At 34.4% G+C, this 23831-nt stretch overlaps 1 protein-coding gene across 2 annotated transcripts in view; it reads right to left on the bottom strand.

Moving 5' to 3' along the window:
* The window catches only part of LOC106871048 (hemicentin-1), a 354534-nt gene that overhangs the window by 110671 nt on the left and 220032 nt on the right, over positions 1-23831 (bottom strand). For both annotated transcript variants that reach the window (XM_052965571.2, XM_014917317.3), the window contains exons 20-29: positions 20088-20363; positions 19139-19447; positions 17043-17330; positions 14431-14712; positions 13533-13814; positions 11862-12143; positions 5788-6072; positions 4042-4329; positions 2820-3101; positions 607-891 (exon numbers count right to left, since the gene is read on the bottom strand). In XM_052965571.2, the coding sequence (XP_052821531.2) occupies positions 607-891; positions 2820-3101; positions 4042-4329; positions 5788-6072; positions 11862-12143; positions 13533-13814; positions 14431-14712; positions 17043-17330; positions 19139-19447; positions 20088-20363 (2859 nt within the window). The remainder of the gene's footprint in view (positions 1-606; positions 892-2819; positions 3102-4041; positions 4330-5787; positions 6073-11861; positions 12144-13532; positions 13815-14430; positions 14713-17042; positions 17331-19138; positions 19448-20087; positions 20364-23831) is intronic.

Raw genomic sequence — 23831 nt, 5'->3', positions numbered from 1 at the left:
TCAGGTTCCGTCTCACTATGTAGCATTTCAGGTAAGTGCCTTCAACTAAAGCCATGGGCCAACTAGTCCTTTGTGAGTGAATTTGGTTATCGGAAATTGTGTGAAAGCCTGTTGTATATATGTGTGAATGAGTTTTGTGTCTGCATATGTCTCTTCCCAACCACTTCACAACTGGGGTTCATTTGTTTACATCCTCATAACTTAGCAGTTCAGCAAAAAAAAACTCAATAAAATAAGTATCAGTCTTTAAGAAATAAACACTGAGATAAATATGTTCAACTGAAATCCTTCAAAGCAGTGCTCCAGCATGGCCACAGTCCAATGACTGAAACAGGTAAAAGATAAACTATAACATGAGAGAGAGAGAGAGAGAGAGAGACAGAGACAGATCATCAAGAGTAGGGTTAAATATTTGATGAATAAAAGCCTGTTAAAAGAAATAATTGAACATAGATGTTAGTGAAGGGTTAAATAAAACATCTGTGTTTGTGTTACTGATATAAAATAACTAAAATAGTTATAATTATGAAAAGAATAAACAAACAAACACTTAAGCATGAAAATATTTTATAAAGATAAGTCATGTTAGAATAGAAATTATCTTACCATGTACTTGAAGAATATACTGTTCTTTTGCTTGACCAGCTATATTTGTGGCTGTACAAGTATATGTTGAAGCATCATCAATTTTGATATTGCTAATTCTTAATCTGCGACCATTGCTTGAAACTTGTAAGTTCTTATAGGGAGAATCTAAAATTGGTGTACGATTTTTTGACCACATGATTTCAGGAGTTGGTGTTCCTTGTACTGGACATTCAAATTGTACAGTTGCATTTTGGAGCGTCTTAAACTCTTTTGTAAGGCCATTCTGAAGTATAGTTGGGGGTACTGAAATTGATGACAAGGTGAATAATTATTAATTCTGGAAGAAATATTCATCAAATAATTTTTATAGTTTGGAAATTTTTAGCATTTAAAAAAAATGTTTCATATTCTTTCTTATTTAATTATGTTAGTGTTGGCAAATTTAATGTAGTAAACCTTAAATATCTAATTAGAAATAATTAACTTTAGACAATTGTAGCTCAATGGTTAATATCAAATTAATCCTTTTAGCAAATATGGGGGACAACTCTTGACATAGTTAAGTCTTATTGGACCTCCTCAGTGAAGACTATGCTTCACTACACTAATTGTAGCAGTAAAAAATCAATCACTAACAGGATAAAACAGGATATACATGTACAAGTAGGCATGAAAAATGAAGACATTTAAAAAAACAACAGCAACAAATCACTGAGTTGAATTATTCAGACATATAAGTTGTTTTAAACTTTTAAGAGAATTTAAAAGAAACAGCTATATATTTCTAATCAAATAAAGCTTCAACTTGACTTCTCATTGCTTTGATGCCACATGTCATGTGAAAACAAATCCAACAGTTGTTTGACATTACAAATTAAAACCAGTTGTGTTAAACAAATTTTGTAGCTTTTAATGATTAAGATTTTATTTCATATTTTAATTCATTGCACCAGCCTTTCCATTATCAATAAACAATATAAAAATAAGTGGCTTGGAAAGAAATAGTACATTTGGAAAATTGAGTGGAGAACATTTATGAAACCCATGAAGAATCTATTGCATTCAGTTTGGTAAATATTCCTCGAGTATATTCAAAACCAAGTGTAAGTACAAGAGACATACTAATAAGGAGTTCAGAGCAAAGCTACAAATATATATATATATATATATATATATATATATATATATATATATGTATATTTGTGTTCATAGTTACAAATATATATAGGGTGGTACAAAACTCAAGCATCAGTAAACTAACACTTTGCCATAACATCTTCATATTTGTTATCTTTTGTAAGTAAATGTGATAAATGTTCATAAAATGATTATTTTTTTATTTTAGAATCATGTCAGAGATGTTGTCAATAAAGGAATGTGTTGAAGTTAACCTTTTGTGCAGTACAGTTGGAAGCTCTAATTGATCAGTTGCACTGCAGTTTAATATCCTTCATCCCAAAAGGATGCCTATTGATGAATCAACATTTGGAAGATTGTTAAAAAATTTGAAGAAACAGGAAGTGTCCACGATTGAGAATGTGGTGGTGGACCAAGAACAGTAACAGATGAAATTATTGCAACGACTGTACTAACTAATATTCAATAGTACCCAATAAAATCAAGAAAATATCTCAAGAAACTGGTGTCAGCAGGCGTTCAGTTCAGCGTCTTTTAAAAATGCTTGCTTTTCATCCGTATAAAATTCATTTAGTTCAGGAGTTAATGACAATGACAAAGACCAGAGAATGGAATTCTGTAATTGGATCCTTTCTAAAACCCAACACAAAAGTAACAATTGGCTACAGAGTATTACAAGCATAAAATAGAATTTAAACTGGCCATATCTGGCCCAAATATTCTACTTGTTTTATGTTCAAACTTACTAGATCCAACATCTCACACCTACCCTACAATATCATTCTAAAAATAAACTGTTGTGTCGACGCCCCCAGGCGAAGAAGTAGGGTCTCCCAAGACATATAAATAGGGGTAGTCTGGCCATGGTAGGTGTGTTGAGTAGCAGTCGAGTAGCAGTTGTGTAGCGGTTGAGTAGAGATCATCCGAAGGTGCTAGATAGCAGTAGCTTGAGACATAACATAGACTATTACAGCTTCGAAATCTCTAAGCTACATAATTAATTTTTTTTTATGTAGATAAATAAGCAATACATTTGAGAGATAATCTGAATGCTAAAGGATTAAAATTAATTTTTCTAATTAAATTTTACTTACCAAACACTTCCAGATCAAAGTTTCTCTGAAGTTCTCCTGCATCATTTTTGGCCACACAGCTATACTTTCCAGCATGGCTAGGTTTTGTATGAGTGATCATCAACATCCTTGCTTCATGTTTGAGTTGAACACCATTTGGAATGTATTCAAATGGAATTGAATTAAACATCCATTTAATGGATGGTTTTGGAACACCAGAAACTGGACATTCTAAGATTAAAGTTCTGTTTAGAACTACTCTGGGATGGTAAACTATATTTGATTCATCAATACTGGGTGGAACTACAAAGAGAGAAGTTAGTTGTTATAGAAAATGACATACGAACAAAAACAGTTATATACAATCAATTGCTTAACATTTAATCCAAATGTAATGCAAAGTGTAATGTTAGTAGCATACATTAAGGATTGGGTTACACTGATTTTAACATTTACATCTGAATTTAGAAGATCTGAATGAAGAAATAAAGGAAAATCAAAGAAGAAAAATTTTGATGCTATCTTTTTAGTTTATGTTTTCATTGGAAAAGAGTGTTTCCTAAACTTTGACAAAATAGCTGAGTTGGTAGAACACCCAAAGAGTAGTTCAAGAGATAGTAGATTCAATTACAAATTAAAATTAAAAAAAAAAAACCCTTCTGGTATTTTTTTTTATTTTTGAAAGAATTTTAAGTAACCAATACTATATTTATATGAAACTACTGTCTTATTGTGTCTTGAAAGGGTTATTTTGAGAAAAATAAACATATGCACTGGTTCCATTTCACTTCTTTATTTTCACTTGTCAATTGGTTAACTGTTTAACCAATTAAATACTCAGTTGTCTGATTAACCATTCAGTTAATCAATCAATCAATCAACTAGGTCTGTCAAAGTTCTTTTGTTGCCATTTGCAACCTCATCAACAACATACCCTCTCTACACTTGCAGAGGTTATGAAAGGACTTTGACAAATCTAGCTGATTGATTGACCAAATGATTAGTCAAAACAATCAATTAGTTAAATGGTTAATCAACTGACTTATAAAAATAAAGAAATGAATATAGAACTAGTGCATGTATTATAAATACATGCACTGGTTCTTGAGATGTAACAAAGTTTGCTATATGAGTTCATATCAAGAATCTTGCAAACCAAATACAAAAACAAAATATTGCCATTTTCATTTGAAAAAGAAAAATGTTAAACTATTAGATGGTTATGTATTGTAAGTATATTTACCAAGTACATCCAGATCAAAATGCTCCAGGTCCGATCCAGATGGATTTTCTGCTATACAAGAGTAATAAGCACTATCAGTTTCACTTGCATTGCTTATCTTTATTTGCATTCCTTTTGAAAGAATTAATACACGCAGATCAAGTGGATCTGGAATAAAATCTTCATGATCTTTTAGCCATTTGATTTCAGGCATTGGAATGCCTGTCACTGGACAACTGATAGTTACAGAATGACCTTTTATTATTTTCAACTTAGTATGGATATCAGTGCGATCGATTTTTGGTGGAACTAGAGGAAAGAATAAAACCAAGAATTTTTTATAAGTAAAAAAAAAAGTAAAAGAGAAAAGATTAACTTTTTTTACATGACCTTGTGCATCTTAGGCTAACTTATTATTCACGAATATATTAAACATGTTAAAGGCTACATTTTGTAGACTATAAAACTCTTGGGTTTGCTGTTATGTAAGCTTTATTCACTACATCCATGTGAAAATTGAAAAATCATTAGGGAAAGGTGATTCAGAATATTCTATGTAGCAATAGCTAATAGTTGGATAATAACAAATATATGCGATTATCAATGGATAGAGGTTTTCGTGGGCATGATCGCAAACTCTATCCCCGACACTTCCAACTCAACAGGCGGGAAGCCGCATTCTCCGTCTGTATTGCAGCCCCGTGGAACAAGCTACCACAAGATGTCATTCAACTGCCCACCTCTCCCCTGTTCAAAGGGGCTCTGGACAACAGTGGCAACTATGTATAAAACTGTATATAACAATAACTGTTTTTTTTGGTGGTGGTGGTGGGGGTTACATGGTTCAAGCACATTGTGCTCTTCTCCTGCCAATAAATTTGATTTGATTTCATTTGAATTTGGCTTGTTCTGTCTAAAAGTCAATATCTGAAAAATAATCTAACTATATAATTACCACTGGCTGTAATTTTGTAGAAAAAATAAATATTCTTCAAAAACGTATTAATTATCTAAAATATATATAAATTCAGATTGAAAAATATTTGTTGAAGTTTTGAATTTTAGTTTAAGGTTAATATCTTAAAGTTTAAGAATTACAACAGAACAATTACTGATGGAAAAACTCAGTATCAAAAATAGAGTCAAATTATTATTAAATTTGTTTTAGCTGAGATTTTGAGCTTTGCTTGATGGCTCATTCAGCCAATGAAGAAGGAGTTTCTTTTTGTTTTTTAAAATAACAGTCTTCATAAATAACATTTTGTTGGTTTGACTAATTAAATATTTATTTTTCAGTCTTTTTCACATTTATTTCCTTACTGGTCTTTATTTACTGCTATTTTCTAATTCATTTGTATTTGTTTCTCTCTCTTTCTCTCTCTCTGATATTCATAATGTTTATTAACACAACACGTCTATCAGAGATGTTATCTCAGGACAAATACTGGAGTAACTAGCCTATCAACAAGGCATCTATGTATCATACATTAAGTACGATACATAGATGCCTAGAATCAACTCATTTTCCAAATACTATTTTAATGTAATAAAGACAAGTTTTCAGCAAGTAATAACTATAGGCCAAACAATTTTCATTAGCTTTTGTTCTACATTTGAAAATTAAAAATTTTACAGTGTAACTAAAGTAAAAAAAATTTCAAAATTTATAAAGATTTCATAAATGCCTGACTTTTAAGAATAGATTTTAAATACTTTCATAAGCTAATAAAAAGAAAACAAAAAAAGACACAAAAACATATTTCTTACCCCATACAGCAAAGTCAAAATTTGCTCTTGCTTTGCCAGCTATATTGGTTGCTATACAGGTATATATGGCTTTATCTGTGAGTTTTACTGGTTCAATTATGAAGTTTTTACCATTATCCTGAATAAGTATGTTGGGGTAGTAATCTGGCACAAAGGGCTGATTATTTCGCAGCCATTTTATTGTGGGCTCTGGGATACCAGAAGCTGGACAATGGATGATTATACTTGTATTTACTGTTGCAGTAGGATTCGGGATTAATCTTCCTTCAGATATATATGGTGGTACTATAAAATAGAAAAAAGGGGAAGCTGCATTAGTTACAAATTAAGTAGTAAATTTTAATAATATAAAAAGAAAAAAAAGAAATGTTTCCTTTTTGAGCCCTGCCAGGTTTCCTTGGCATATAAATTCTTCACCTGGACGGGACACACATCCATCGCAGGATTATTCATTTCTGCCACCTGAGTGGACTGGAGCAATGTGAAATGAAGTGTTTTGCTCAAGAACACAACGCGTCGCCCGGTCCAGGTATTAAAACGACAATCTTATGATCATGAGTCCAACACCCTAACCACTAAGCCATGTGCCTCCACAAATTTTAACAAGCCTCTCATTTTTTTTGATATTTTTATTCTTTCCACTGATGTTAAAATATTACTATGATCTTCTTGTTTCTATCATTTACCTTTTACATAATTAGGAATTTTTTGTTTTGTTTGAGAAATAAAGAAAATGAAAATAATATTTTCTTTAAAAATATTAAGATATATATATATATATATGAAAATGTAAGAAAACATTTAGTTATATTTATAGCAATTGGCAAAAATGTAGCTGCAGTTGAATAAAGAAAAGATAAAAATGAAAAATGTTTATGTTATAGGTGCAGGCATGGCCTTGTGGTCATGAAGCCTGCTTCCCAAGCATGTTGTTTTGGGTTCAGTCCCAATGTGTGGCAATCTGGGCAAGTATATAGTACTATTACTCCAGGGTGTCCAAAACCTTGAGAGTAGATTTGGTAGATGGAAACAGAAAAAAAGCACACACACATGTGTGCACATATGTTTGTGTGTGTACCTGTGACTTGACATCATATCATGGTTCTAAATGAGCACCATCTCTATACAAACAAGATTGTTTGCTTCCCGTCTGCTGTGAAAAGCATGTCTAGATATGGGAAAATATTACCTTCTTTGAAATAAGTGAGTTATTGTTCAGTCTTTCTGCATGGCACCTTGGAAAGTGTCTTTTACTACAGTCCCAGGCTGACCAATACTTTTGAAATGGATTTGTTGGACAGAAACTGTGAGGAGCCTGTCATGTATACATATATGTTTACATGTGTGTACGTGTGTGTGAGTGTGCATATGTGTGTGTATGAGCATATATATATACTTGCATTCTTATATATGCATGAATATGTTTAAACACCAAATATGAACTGACTTGGAGCATGACAACCCATACAATCCATGATAGGATGGAAAGTAGACATCAAATGATGATGATGATAATGATCATGATGATGATGATGTATATGTTTCTGATATGTGTGTGTGTGAGAGAGAGAGAGTTTGCATATGTGTGTGCAGACAAACTGTTTAATGCTTGTGTAGAAAGTGTGATGCTGTATGGTAGCAAGAAATGAGCTTTGAATATTGATGATCTGCAAAATCTAAAGTGAAATGAAGCAAGCATAAATCATTGGATGTGTACACAAGAGAAAATTCATATTTAGACACTAGACACACCTGTCACAAACCCTTTTCATCCAGAATAGGATTTAGTTTTCCCTAGTAAATTTTGTATGCAATAACTTTTGATCCAATGTAGAATTTTTTTAGGTTCATTCCTTACATACATTCATTTCTCTCCAAATTTTCACCTCTCCTTTCTCTCTCCGTCTCATCTCTCCTGTTTCTCCCTTTCTCTCTCTTGTACTTTCTCACTTTCTGTCTCTTATCACCCCATTGCTATGTATGTGTGAGAGAAAGAGCATGACTCTGTGTGTGTGTGTGTGTGTGTGTGTGTGTGTGTGTGTGTGTGTGTGTGTGTGTGTGTGTGTGTGTGTGTGTGTGCATGTGCATGCATGTGTGCATGTGTATGTGTGTAAAATGTGCTTCATAAAAACAAGTGACAAGGGAAATAACTCCCCCGCTGCCCCAACAATATTATTGCCTTTTGTAATATAATAAATTAAATATTTTTTCGGGCTTCAATTCTCCTGCATGCTTGCATGCTCTGAACAATGTGGGAGACAACATCTGGGTAGTGATAACATTTGTTTTTGAACATTTTAGTTTAACATGGACAAGTCTTATAACTCAATGAGGGTCCAAAATATTTTCCATATTCGAGGGGTTATTTGAAAGTAATAGTTGCCCTAGTAGTTAGGGGTGTTGCACACATGAGCATGAGGCCATTGTCTTAATTCTCAAGGGTGTTGCATACATGATTATGAAGCTATTGTTTTAATTCTCAGACTGGTTGCACATTGTGTTTTTGAGCAAAAGACTTTGTTTCACATTTCTCCAGTCTACTCATCTGTAAATCAGTAACCATACAATAGACTAAGCTTCCGATCAGAGGCAATGTTGGCCTGCTCACCAGGCCAGCAGGGTGGCATCATTCAGAAGATAAAACGATGCAAAGCACATTGTGACTGGTTATGTATAACAGCTTCTGATAATTGGGTTGATCACATGATGTGTGTGTGTGTGTGTGCGCGTGCGTGTGTGCGCACACACCATTATAGCCCTCATGTACCTCTGTATCTCCCTCTCTATTGATCTACCTAACACATCATTCTGCTACTTTCTGATCTATTCTCCTTCCTGAGCTATTCCTATATCTCTCATCTTACTCCTCTTCATACTGGTATTTCCCTCCAATCACACCTCTGCCCTTGTTCATCACTCACTCAATTCACTTGTAACTCCTGTAGTCACATGTCTTCTCCACAGCAGGACACCTGTGCTTGTCTATCTATCTTACCCTAGCTTTGCAACATCTGGCATAAAACCACTTTCCTTTCTCGAATACTTCTCACTATTGGGAATTTTTATATTTTCCTCTCACTATTCTTTTTGTGTCTTGCAAGTTACTTGGCAACCTCACCATTGCCAGCATCCCACCTCCCAGTATACTCTGTAATATGGTTGGCATTATTGAGGGTATCCAGCCATAGAAACCATGTCAAAGCTGGCACTGGAACTTGACACAGCCTTGCAGCTCACCATTCCAGTCAAGGACAATATGGAAAGTGGGCATTAAATGTATCATCTTCATCATACATACATATATACATACATAGGGGGAGAATTCACAAAAAAAAAACGAAAAACGAAGACAGGTGGTGTAAATGACAAACAGATGTATTAGTATAACGCTCGGGAAGTGAAAGAGTTTTTAATGTTTCGAGCCTACGCTCTTCCACAGAAAGGAACACAGAAAGAAACAAGGAGAGAAAAAAGGTGTGAAAAAAAAAGAGAGAAAAAAAAGAGAGAAAAAAAAAGGAGAGAAAAAAGGAATGTGTGGTGGCTAGTGATCTATCATGGCGAATACGAGTGTGTGTAGCCCGCTCTACAGAGTGGTTCATGTTAGGAAGGACATCCAGTTGTAAAAACCATATCAAAAAACACTCCAAAGCATGGCACAGGCTCCTGTCAGGTCAGCTCCTGTCAGGTCAGCTCCTGTCAGGTCAGCTCCTGTCAAAATGTCCAACTCATGCCAGATTGGAAGGAGAACGTTAAACGATGATGATAATGATGATGATGATGTTTTCTCTCTCTTACCTTTTACTTGTTTCAGTCATTGGACTGCAGCCATGCTGGAGCACAACCATGAAATTTTAGCCAAATGTATCAACCCCAGCATTTATGTTTTTAAAGCCTGGTACTTACTCTATTGGTCTCTTTAACCAAACCCCTAAGTTACAAGGACATAAAAACACCAGCATCGGTTATCAAAGTAGTGGTGGTTGTGGTGGTGGTGGTGGTAGTGGTGGGGACAAACATAGACATAAAGACACACACACATAGATGTATATATACATATATATAACAGACTTCTTTCAGTTTGTCTACCAAATCCACTCACAAGGTTATAGTAGAGGACTCTTGCTCAATGTGACATGCAGTGGGACTGAACTCTGAGCCATGTGGTTGGGCAGCTGGGAAGCAAGCTATTTACCACACAGTCATGCCTGCACCTATATATATATATATATATATATATATATATATATATATATATATATATATATATATATATATAAGTCACAAATGACAGAAAAATAGTTTGATGAAATTTTATTTAACAATAAGAAATTTCTAATATCACGACAAATTGTTTTGTGACTTAAAAACGTAAGTAATTTATATTGACTTTCTTTCACCTGAGGACATAGCTTAAATTCTGCATTATTTTGAAGTATTTTTTGAATTTTGCACTAATGCAGTCATATAAGAAATTAATTATTATTAAATATAATAATATAAATTATTTACATGTTTTTAAGTTACGAAACAATTTGTCGTGATATTAGAAATTTTGTATTGTTAAATCTAATTTCATCAAGCTATTTCTTTGTCATTTGTGATTTTATACACACTCATTATTGTTTTCTGTTGTATTGTATTATATATTCTGTATGTTTTGTAGAATGATACATTAACGTTTTTTTTTTATGAGTACTGCTGGATTACTTGAATCTGTATATTGTGATATATATATATATATATATATATATATATATATATATATATACACACACACACATACACACAGTAATGCCTCGATATATGAGTTACTTTGTTTCTAGAGACCACTCATAAAACAGAACAATAATTTCCCATAGTAGCAATATTATAAATTGTAATTTGTTCCCAGAAAAATATTTTACTATGAAATTTATAATACTTGAAATAAATGGCAATACAACAACAATAAAATGTAAAGCAAAAAAAAAATGTCAAGATCATTTATAATAAAAAATATTATTATTATAATCGTTTTCTGAATCACATACACTTGCACTAGACTCACACATGTCATCACTTGTAGATGTGATTACTGATTCACAAGCACTCATAGACATGTAGATTTCTTTTTAAAAAACAAGTCCAGAGTTGTTTGCTTAGAAGAAGCTTTTTTTTGCTCTCTATAAATTTCTCAGTAACATGCAGAAGCATTTGTTATGGTAGTAGAAATTTCTGCACTTCATTCAAAATTTGGATCTTGTGCTTGAAAAGTAAAACCCATAAACCTGGAGTCTCGTAAAGTGGGTCCTCATAAAGTGAGGTATTACTCTGTGTGTGTATGTATGTGTATATATATATATATATATATATATATATATATATATATATATATATATATATATCATCATCACCATCATTGTTTAATGTCCGCTTTCCATGCTAGCATGGGTTGGACGATTTGAATGAGGACTGGTGAACCAGATGGCTGCACCAAGCTCCAATCTGATCTGGCAGAGTTTCTACAGCTGGATGCCCTTCCTAATGCCAACCACTCCGAGAGTGTAGTGGGTGCTTTTACGTGCCACCGGCACAGGAGCCATTCCAGCGGCACTGGCAATGATCTCACTCGAATGTCTTTACACATGCCAAGAAGGCGACGCTGGGCACAGGTGCCATCACGATTTCGTTTTTGCTTGCCCCAACAGGTCTTTGCAAGCCAAGTTTTGTGTCCAATGAAGGAGACGACATTGGCGTGGGTGCCAGTCGTCGAATATATATATATATATATATATATATATATATATATATATATATATATATATATATATATATATACATACACACACACACACATATATAGTATATAATTTTTAATATTGTTTAGCTTCAACTACCACAGTAGTTGTTGCCTGTAAAACAATTATAATTATCACCATCATAATATATTTCCTCTGTTAATTCCATGACAGAAAGTGTGTCACTCTTGTTTGTAACTATTGATATTTTTCTAGGAGAAAATTAAAATCTTTATAACATGTTTCATGAAACTTCACATATGAAAATGTCCTTGAAGATTTTATTGGCATACTTACTTGAAACCTGTAAGTTAAAATGTAAATCTTCTTTCCCAGCTTCATTTATTGCAGTGCAAGTGTAAAATCCAGCATCCGAGATATCTACATCTCTTAACTCTAAGTAAATTCCGTTTTCCAAATATGTAATGTGTCCTTTTTCTTCATTAACCAACTTGTTTCCTTTTAGCCATACAATCCTTGGGAATGGGACACCAAAAGCTGGACAGTGTAGTTTTATTGTTCCATTTTGTAAAACATTTGGCAATGTATTAGTATTCAGAGCATTAATTGATGCAGGAGCTATTGAAATAAAAGAGATAAAAATTGTAAATTAAATTTTCACTTGTTTTAGTATTAATTCAAATAAAATTTAATTAAATGATGCTTTGAAATTTGATCCGATTGATATCATGTAATCTTATAATGGGTAAGAGTGAAGGTGTGTTATGGAATTTAGTCAGGGAATTTGGCTCATGTTTGTAAGGCCATGAATTCAATACCCAGTGGTGTGTTGTGTCCTTCAGCAAGATACTTCATTTCACATTTTTCCAGTACACTCAGCTGGCAAAAATGAGTAGTACCTGTATTTCAAAGGGCCAGTCTTGTCACATTTTGTGTCATACTGAATCTCCCTTACAACTACATTAAGGGTATGCATGCCTGTGGAACACTCAGCCACTTGTGTGTTAATTTAATGAGCAGGCTGTTCTGCTGATCGGATTGACTGGAACACTTGTCATAACTGAGTGCTATAATGGGTCAGAATAGATACAAAAAAAAAAGGGCATATAATGAATATAGACAGTTAGTGCTCAAACCAGACCAGATGCTTAAAGTCCAGTATTTGTAATATCAGAGTACGAACTTTTAGGATATACACCTATCTATGAAGAAATACAATGAACTCTTGCTTTCATATATCTAATTATATATATAGTCTTTCTACAATAAGCACAAGGCCTGAAATTTTGGAAGCAGGGGTAAGTTGATTATAGTGACCCCAGTGCCCAACTGGTACTTATTTTATCAACCCTGAAAGGATGAAAGGCAAAGTCAACCTTGGCAAATGTTGACTGGAAGAAATGCTGCAAAGCATTTTGTCCAGCATACTAAGGATTCAATCAGCTCACCACCTTTACTGAATCAATATATATATATATATCGTCATCATCCTCATCATTTAGCATCTCTTGTCCAAGTTGGCATAGGTTGGATCATTCGACTGGGCTGGCATGCTGGAAGACTGCACCAGACTCCAGTTTGATTTGGGATGATTTTCTAGGGCTGGATGCCCTTCCTAATGCCAACCACTTCAAGAGTGTAATGGGTGCTTTTACGTGCCACCGACATGGGTGTCATATGTGTGACACCAGGGTGCTTTTACGTACCACCAGTATAGATGGAGTTGCTACCATAATCGGTTTTCAGTTGGAAAACCGATCATAGCAGCGACTCCATTTAAGAATATCTGAAGAAGGAATTTTATTCTAAAATATCATATCAGACTATGGATGACTAAATTACAACAGGTATATAGTCCATTGTTTGTATTATAGTGCATTGTTGTACCATTCAAAACTTTTTATTCTTTACAAACAATACACAATGCTTCAAGCGAACTACAATACTCTCCTGTATTTATGCAGTTCATTGGGGTGAAGTATAATAAAAAAGGAAAGATAAACATACCATAGACACTTAACCGATACTCGACTTTATCAGAACCAACTTTATTTGTTGCAGTACAGGTGTAAATACCACTATCTGATAAATCTTCCCCTCTGACACGAAGCTGGCGTCCATGTGTTATAAATTCAATTCGACTATTTGCAGAGTTGAGAGGTTTTCCATCTTTAAACCAACGTAATTTCACCTTTGGAACACCTCTTGCAACACAATTAAGCTGGGCTGTTTCATTGATGAGAATTTTTGTGTCAATAATCTTTGATTCTGTTTCTATGTATGCAGGAACTACAAAGGAAATAGAATACATTTTAGTTTTTCCAGTTCGATATTTCAATTATAAAATATCTGTCAATTTATAAGATATTTCAGAGAAATACTGAGTGAATTGTAACTATTTTCATTAAAGTAGGCAATATGTACATTTCTGATAATTTTGGAAAATTGGACTTAAAATAGCAAAAAAACTGGAGACTGTTTTCTCAAAAGGTTTCTGTTTGTCATCATTATCACTGTCATTATTATCAACACTGTAGTCATCATCGTTGTTGTCATCATCCACCATCTTCTCGTCGTCATCATTATCAATTTCTAGTAATGGGTACAAATTTTGGTGGTGGCCATAATCAATTGGATCAAGCCTAGTACATGAGTACTGGATTCGAGTATTTTATCAACCCAAGAAAGATGATAGGTAAAGTTTATTTCAGCAGGATTTGAATTCTGAATGTAAATGAACTCTGCTCAAAATGTCTACATTGAATGGTATTTTCTCCTTTTATGCAAACTTTAATCTTGAAACCAAATATTTCAGTCAAATACTTCTTTGGTTACAAACCAAAATTGAATTTCTTTAAATCAAAAATTTAAATCACACAAGGAATTAGAGATAAAATATACTCACTTAATACGACTACATCAAAAACTTTTTCCCTCTCTCCAACTGTATTCTTTGCATTACACATATAACGTGCTCTGTCTGTTACATTAACAGTATTAATCCTCAGAATTTTGTGATCTTCATTGAAGGAATAGTTCGAATTAGTGAAGGAAATTAGTTTATTTGATTTATACCATGTGATTTTGGGTGGGGGAATTCCAGATGCCTGGCATAAGAGAGTCAAGGACTTTTGAATTAAAATTTCTTTCCTTTTAACATTTTCAGAATCTTTGATTCTTGGTGGAACTGTAAATACAAGAAAAGAATTCTATGACAATCTCCATATATTTTAGCACATATCCAATACATCAAATTGTCTTAATTAGATGCCAGAATTTACAGTAAAAGTTGTTATTTGCTATAATGTTTTCTTTCATTTATCACCCAACTTGCCTGCATAGTTGAGATGATTGCTTTAAGATGTTTTATCTTAGTACAGTTGAGTTATTTCATTTGTTTTGAGGCATTTTCTTCCTAGACATGCATAACTTCAGTAGTAACATGATGAATGATGGTTACATGTGGAAATATCTTATTTCATGACTTTGAAAAGACCTTAGTATTTTAGATTACCTGACTAGTATGAAATACTACAAATTCAAGAGGATCCAGAAGTCCCACCTACTCACAACTTTAGTGTTATTTGAAAATGTATCTCCACCAGATTCAGTGATGAAGATTCAGTTGTTCAATCAATTGAACTATCTACTCATCGAATTAGTAAATAACTGAGTATTCCACAGACATATGTGCCTTTAATATAATTCTCAGACAGAATCAACATGACAATGTGTGACAAGGCTGTGCATTTGAATTACAAGTACAATCCATCCAATGGGCTTCTACTCAGTTTTACTCTCAAGGCTTGAATTGGTTTGACTCAGTGGCAAAAGACACTTTCTCAATGTAGAGGAATCAAATTTGGCACCTCATGATTTCAAAGCAAACTTCTTAATCATTAAGCCATGCTGTTTCCACAATTTAGTGTTAGCTAGAACAATATTACATGGATGGGTCATAGATATAAAGCCCTGCAGTGTCATAGCAAGCAAACTGAATTTTGGGCTTCAGCTAATACCAAAGTATAAACAGTGATTATTTTGTGTTAACCAGTGATTACTTTGTATCAACAGTGAGTATGTAAGATTATGGGATAGTTATGACTGGAGTGCCTTTGGTCACAGACCTATTTGATCAGACCTGACCTAGGGCTAAACAACAGCAGTAACAATTGGTTGTCTTTCAGTAGCAAACAATATAAATCACAGTTCTAAAAGATACAGTAAGCTGTTTTAAGCAAGGCTCAGTAGAAACTCCAGAAAAGATGTTCATAACATTACTAATGTTCATAAAATATTCTATCAGATTTCAGTGTCTTACCCTCTCTTGTTGAAAGATCAAAGACATAAGGTATAAGATCTAAAATACCTGATATATTCAGTTTATTTTTCATTTAGATATTACATTACACTTCAGCAAGTCTTTCATATTTTGGTGCTAACAGAGACTGTTGAGCATTTTATTACATCAACATACGAAATATAAAACAGCATATGTTGTCACTTTAGAACTTCCAGATATTTTCTGTCTTATTTAATATTTATATTTCTCTGTAGTAACCTCAACAGACGTGTAGAAGATATTAAAGACCCTCAATTAACTTCAAGAGATCTCATTTATAAATAAACTGTTTCCTACATTATGTTTCTAGTTTTGTAAAGGATTGCTTGAATATAAGTCAATGCTGTGGAACACAAACTCATTAATATTAATGATAACACTTTATATTTCCTGTGATCTTAAATTTAATTTCTCAAGCATTTAAAGTACACCTCTTTTGCTGAGAAGAAAAGAGAAGGCACTAACAATTGTATTACTGATAATAACTGATAATATTTTCCCATTTTGTTTTAGTGGTTCAGCAAAAGAAACCAAGAGAATAAGTACCAGACTTAGGAAACAAAGAGTGGGGTCAATTTATTCGACTAAACTCTTGAAGATGATACCTAAGCTTGGCTGCATTCTATTGACTGGACAATTAAAGATAAAAAATAAATATCTATATTATTTTCTACTCTAGGTACAAGGCCCGAAATTTTGAAGTAGGGGCCAGTCGATTAGATCGACCCTAGTATGCAATTGGTACTTAATTTATCGATCCCCAAAAGATGAAAGGCAAAGTCGACCTAGCGGAATTTAAACTCAGAATGTAAAGACAGACGAAATACTGCTAAGCATTTTGCCTGGCATGCTAACATTTCTACCACCTCGCTGCCCTAATAAATATTTATATTGAATTTGATGTTGTGTCTGAATATTAATCACTGTTTTGTTTTTTTTTTGGTGGAAGGGGTGGGTGCTGATCTGCTATGAATAACATTGGTCAATTACTTATTAATTGCCATTTTAATATATCTGAAATTATTTCCCTCACATATTACTTCCCTGAGGAAGTAATATATAAGCTGATGTTTACTTAAAGTCAAAAAATAAATAAAGCTAACAGGAAATAAGGAAACAAAATATCTTTAAGGAAAAAAGAAACATTAAAAATAAGAAATAAACATGAAACTTACCATTAATATTTACATTGTAAAGCCTTTTCATTTTGCCGGCTTCATTTGTAGCCACACATCGGTATTGACCTTTGTCTTCTAGGGTGGTATTGGAAATTTGAAGACGCCTTCCTCCAGCAAAAAGCATCAAATGTGTTTGGTCATCAAAGTCAATAGTTTTACCATCTTTATACCATTTAACTGTGGGAAGAGGTATTCCCATAACAGGGCAGTCAATAAATATGGTAGACTCCACAATAACACTGAGGTCTTCATCAGAGGCTGATTGCAAATTAATTTGTGGTGGCACTGGAAAAATAAAATGTATGTTCAAATAAATTTCCAAGTATTTTACTTTAGATATAACTGAAATGACTACTAAGAGGCTTTATTCTAAAGACAAAAAGTACATCTAGCCTTCATTTGCAAGTATGGCTCAGTATCATGTATTATGCAATTGTTAATTGCCTATGTATTCATGAGCAGACATTGATACTTTCTCAGCTTCCTAGTGGAATACTCAAGATGTGATGGCTGGAGTAAAAGAGGGCAATACTAATACCTGTCTGGTACTCTTTACAGCTCAGTAAACTAGTGCAATGTGAAAAGAAGTGCCTTTATCAAGGACATAATGTACCACATGGTTCAGGAATTGAACCCACAACCTTATAATCATGAGCCAAATACTTCTAAATACAAGGTCATATGATTTCACATTTTACAGATATACTTCAATATATGAAGCATTCAGTTGCATTTCAGTCCTCAAGTTGCATCTGAAGTTTTTTAAAAAATTTCAAATTGAATTTATATTCATTATTTACATTATTTACATTCAACGGATATTTGTCCTCATCTTGTTTGTTGTTAACACATTTTGTGTCTTGGAGAAATGAGAACCTGGGTTCTCATTTCCCCAAGACACCTGAAGAAGGCTGGAGGGTATATCAGCCGAAATGTGTTAACAACAAACAAGATGAGGACAAATATCCGTTGAATGTAAATAATGTACATAATTCCTCATCTCTTAAATATAGAACTGAATTTATATTATTAAATAGGTTATAAAGGTAGCAAGCTGGCAGAATGGTTGGCACATTGGGGAAAATGCTTAGTGGAATTTCTTCTAGTTTTAAGTTGTGAGTTTATATACTGCTGAGGTTCATTTTTGTCTTTCATTATTTTGAGGTCAATAGAATAAGTACCAGCTGAATACTGGGGTTGGTGCAATCAACTACCCAGAAATTTGAAACAATTATTAAATAGGTTATTATCAAATGATATTAAATGAATTTGAAATTATTTTAGAAGTACAATAACAAACCATGAATAACAGACACACAGAAATGAAAAGGAAAGATTCTGATAAATGCCTCTGAATGTTTCATAAATATTTATCAATAGAATGGCTTTCGAATACAGTGGAAATTTTTTCAGTTTACAATTTGAGACCTTATATCATTCTTAACTTAAAAGTTCAGATTTCAATTTCAATTTAGTAAATATTATATTTTGAAATTTTTTATATTCATGCAAGAAATTTGTTAAAGGTCTTAATTTCATGTTAACCTATCATAAATGATTAAATATGTTTTTTTACAAATCAAATTAAATCATATTTTGTAACTTAAATGTTTGAATGTATAGGTTTCAATGTTTGAATGTGGCTATGTGGTTATCACATGGTTTTAGGTTCAGTCCCACTGCATGGCACCTTGAGCAAGTGGCATCTCCTTTAGCTCTGGATTGATCAAAACCTTGTGAGAAGAATTGATAGATGGAAACTGAAAGAAGTCAGTTGCGTCATCATCATCGTCATTGTTTGACATCCTTCTTCCATACTGGCATAGATTGGACAGAAGCTGACCAAGCAGAAGACTGCACCATACTTCTGGGTCTATTTGGCATGGTTTTTATGATTATTTCTTGCCAAGTTTCTGATGCAATAATTGGTGTAAACAAAATATTTGATAGAATTTAACAGTTAGATAAAAACTATGAGAATATAAAATATATATAACAGTTATAATGTCTACATTTAAACATAAGAATGCATTAAATAAACAACTGAATAAGCCTATAAAACAAAAGGATTAGGCAATATGTTAGATTTTTACCATGAACTTCAAGGTCATATAACTTTTCAAGCTCTCCTGCTATATTCACTGCTAAACATTTGTATCTGGCACTGTCATTAAGTTTCGCAAATGTAATCGTTAGTTGCTCTTTATCGTTAGATAAGAAAATTCTTCTTCCAATATCTTCTGAAGGTAAATTTTCTCCATTTTTTAGCCATGAGACCAAAGGTGGAGGGTCTGCATTAACTGGGCATTGTAAAGTGATGTTATTATTGATTATCACCTTTGGATTATCTTCGTTTATATCACCAGATCCTTCAAATGCCATACTGTCTAAAGTTGGTGGTACTGTAAAATATATAAATAAGCATTATAAATCTATTTGAGGTGTTAGTACTAAATAGAAATATTTCGTTAAGTTTAGAACGATGAAATATGGAAGTGGTAGATGAATTATTAATTTAAAGAAAAATGTAATGAAAACACATAATACATTTCATAGAAAGAAAGAAAAAAGGAAGGAGGGAAGGAGAGAAAGGAAGGAAGGAAAGACGAGGGAGAGAAAGAAAGAGAGGAAGAAGGAAGGAAGGAGAGAAAAAAGAAAGAGGGGAAGAAAGAAAGAGCTGGCTGGCTGGATAGATAGATAGATAGATAGATAGATAGATAGATATGGACATTCCAGGTTTCCCTAAAAGAAGTCTCAGAAATCTAATGGGCATCCTAAAGGATGAGGATTTCATATATTTCACTGGTGAACCTTATCCTCAGAGTAAGCAGGTGGTTTCACCTATGTTAAGATATTAGTAAATCTACTCTGAATCGGATCTCCACATATATTACCACAGAAAACAAAAGATATAAGCAATATACCCTAATGGCTACATGTTTTGAAAGACTATGTTTATTTGCAATTAGGCATCATGTAGCCTTTGCTGGCATCTATACATACATACTCCCAAGTAATGGCAAATCAAATGAAAATACTTACGTAATACTCTTATTGAAGTATGATAAGAGTCATCTCCTGCAGTATTTGATGCAATACATTTATAAACACCATTATGTTTAGTTTCAGCACTTACAAATTCCAATGAACCATCTTCCAGAATATCAACTCCTGCCTCTCTTGGGTTTATTTTTGCACCATTCTTAAACCAAGTAATAGCAGGCTTAGGTTTGCCTGAAGCAGGGCAGGGCAAAAGGATAGGATTTCCAAAAATAGCTTCATTGGATTCTGGAAGATTCTTAGGCAATTTTGGTGGAGCTAAAATAAAATAAAAAATTTCACATGTTATAATAATGTTATAGTCAAGATGTTGCATTTATTTTCTTAATTGTTAGCATCCTTGTCAATGATGTTTACAAATATTATTATTATTTTTTATTTTTTTTTTTTGAGAAAAAAGATTTCAAATTTTTGCACAATGTCAGCAAGTTTGGGGGAGGGGCTAAGTCAATTACATTGACCCCAGTGCTCACCTGGTACTTAGTTTATCGACCCTGAAAGGATGAAAGGTAAAGTCAACTTCAGAATTTGAACTCGGAATCATCATCATCATCATCATCATCATCGTTTAACGTCCGCTTTCCATGCTAGCATGGGTTGGACGATTTGACTGAGGACTGGTGAAACCGGATGGCAACACCAGGCTCCAGTCTGATTTGGCAGAGTTTCTACAGCTGGATGCCCTTCCTAACGCCAACCACTCAGAGAGTGTAGTGGGTGCTTTTACGTGTCACCCGCACGAAAACGGCCACGCTCGAAATGGTGTCTTTTATGTGCCACCCGCACAAGCCAGTCCAGGGGCACTGGCAACGATCTCGCTCGAAAATCCTACAGGAGCCAGTCAGGCGGTACTGGCAACGGCCACGCTCAAAATGGTGCATCTCATGTGCCACCCGCACAAGAACCAGTCCAGGGGCACTGGCAACGATCTTACTTGGCTTGCCGGGTCTTCTCACGCACAGCCCATTTCCAAAGGTCTCGGTCCGTAGTCATCGCTTCGGTGAGGCCCAATGTACGAAGGTCTTGCCTCACCACCTCAGCCCAGGTCTTCCTGGGCCTACCTCTTCCACGGGTTCCCTCAACTGTTAGGGTGTGGCACTTAACGGAATGTAAAGCCAAATGAAATGCTGCCCAATACACTAACAATTCTGCCATTTTGCCTTTCTTTTCTTTTCTTTTGAGAATATAAGGATTTGTTTGTTAATGAAGTAATTAGGCCGCTATTGCTGTATGATAAATTCTGTAATTATAGTGAGACTCCATTTTTAACACACCTTTCTTATCTGATGTCACTCTCAATGTCTTCTCATATCTATCATCATGCTCTGCTTACTATAACCATCCCCACCAAGACACTCTTACATCTCTCACCATCACTCATTACATTCCCCTCTACCCCCATCTTTAACCATCTCACATCTCACTCTAATGAAACTTACCCTTCTGTCACCCCCATCTTCTGCAATCCACTGCCTGCATCCTCTCTTACACACACCTTGTATTTTGAGATGCTCCAGCATCCCATTACCACATCTGTCATCTTTCCAGCTACCCCCATCCACCCTTATATAACATGAGGTAGCCTTGTATCCCAATTGCAAGGCACCTGGGCTTATTCTTCCATCACACTCTAGCCTTTCAACACACAGCACAGAACTCTCACCTCCTCCTCCCCCTCTCAAATACTAACACCTCCCTTCCATTTAGTTGATAAGGCATTTTCTTCTTTTTCTTTTCCTCCTTTCTCCTTCATTTTGTTCTTGTCTTTCTTTACCTTGCAAGTTACTAGCGCCAGCAGCACAAAAAAAAAAAAAAAGCACCCAGTACGCTCAATAAAGTGGTTGGTTGAGGAAGGCCATCTTACCATAGAAACCATGCCAAAACTAGAATTCGAACTCAATGCAGCCATATGGCTTGCTGGATCATGTCAAACCATCCGATCCATACCAGCATAGAAAATAGATGTTAAATGGTGATTATCTTAATTACAACAGAGCGAAAGCTTTTTACAAAAATAGTTTAATCACAGAAAGTTTAATTCCAAAAGAAACTTAATTTCTTGAAAGTATATGCTTTGATTGGAAGATTCTCAGCAAACAAAAGTTGTGAGAACTCAATACTTGGAGAACTCAATATTTAAATCTTAATACTTAAAACTCAATACCTAAACTCAATACGTAGAACTCAAAACTTAAAAAGTTGGGAGAACTCAATACTTAAATCTAAAGGTGAGAGCTTGCTTTTTGATATTGTATTTATAAGTGCAGTACACTCTGTCAGTTATGTTGATGAGGGTTTCAGTTGATCCAATTAACGGAACTTGTGAAATTAACGTGTAAGTGGCTGAGCACTCCACAGACATGTGTACCCTTAATGTAGTTCTCAGAGAGATCCAGCATGATGCAGAATGTCACAAGGCTGACCCTTCGAAATACAAATAGACCTCATTTTTGCCAGCTGAGTGAACTGGAGCAATGTGAAATAAAAAGTGTCTTGCTCAAGGACATAATGTGTCGCTGGGAATTGAACCCAATACCTTATGATTGTGAGCCAAATACCCTAACCACTAAGCCATGCACTTTCACTAAGTGCTAACTGTCATTTGCATGTCAGTAGGGCTTGGTAAACTGTAAACAATCAAGCTTTCACTGATTGTTTACCGAGAATCCCCATTATTTTGTGTTTGTCTTCCATGTTGGCATGAATTGGAAGGGTTGTCATCCTGTACATATAGAGCAACAAAGAAAATGACCAAGTGTAAATTGCATACATTTTATCATGCTTTTGGCACTAGAGAGATTCTGTTATATGGGAGGACTAAAAATCCCTTCAACTGTTTATCAGTTCTTATTTGAAGTTACAGTGCTGAGAGTGTTTTATGGTTTGCAGAGTTTGCAACTCATTCATACAGTTTATTTCAGCATCTTTTCTGAATGCCTTTCCTGTCACCAGTCACTTTACAGAGGTAAATGGATACATTTCATCTTGCCACTGATGCAAGGGAGGGTGTCCCATGCAAGGAGAAATATACAGTCCACTGTTATTTATATGAGTCCTTATTTGGAGTTACTCTCCTTCTAAGACACACCTGTGATGTGGCTTGCAGACCCCATATGTCACCCGTTCTTCATTTGTAGCAATATTTTCTTAACACCTCTTCTACTATCAATCACTTCTTAGAATGTATTTCATGTATTTGTCATGCTGTTAGCACCATACTGGTTGTTTTACATATAAATAAATTGTCACCGTCGTCGTCGTCATCATTTAACATCTGTTTTCCATGCTGGCATGGGTTGGACGGTGTGACCAGGGCTGGTAAGCTGAGGAGCTGCACCAGGCTCCAGTCTGATTTGGCATGGTTTCTACGGCTGGATGCCCTTCCTGATGCCAACCACCTTACAGACCCTGGCACTGCACAAGCACTTTATATGGTGCTGCATGGAAACTTTTATGTGACACTGCACAGGCATTTTTGTGTTGCTGCATGTAAATATAATATATAAAACAGTTACACATTATTATTTGATTGGCAGGATCATTAGAGCATTGACATCATTTGATTGGCAGAATCATTAGAGCATTGACAAAATACCTTGTGGTATTTTGTTATGGCTCTTTATGTTTTGAGCTCATGCATACATATGTACGTTCATACATATCTTTTATCTTTTACTTCTCTAAGTCATTAGACTGCAGCCATACTGGAGCACCACCTTGAAGAAT

The sequence above is a fragment of the Octopus bimaculoides genome, chromosome 2, assembly GCF_046866305.1.
Source record: "Octopus bimaculoides isolate indiv1 chromosome 2, ASM4686630v1, whole genome shotgun sequence".
Lineage (NCBI taxonomy): Eukaryota > Metazoa > Mollusca > Cephalopoda > Octopoda > Octopodidae > Octopus > Octopus bimaculoides.
The sequence above is the reverse complement of the archived record's forward strand: the minus strand, read 5'-3'. Positions and strand labels throughout refer to the sequence as shown.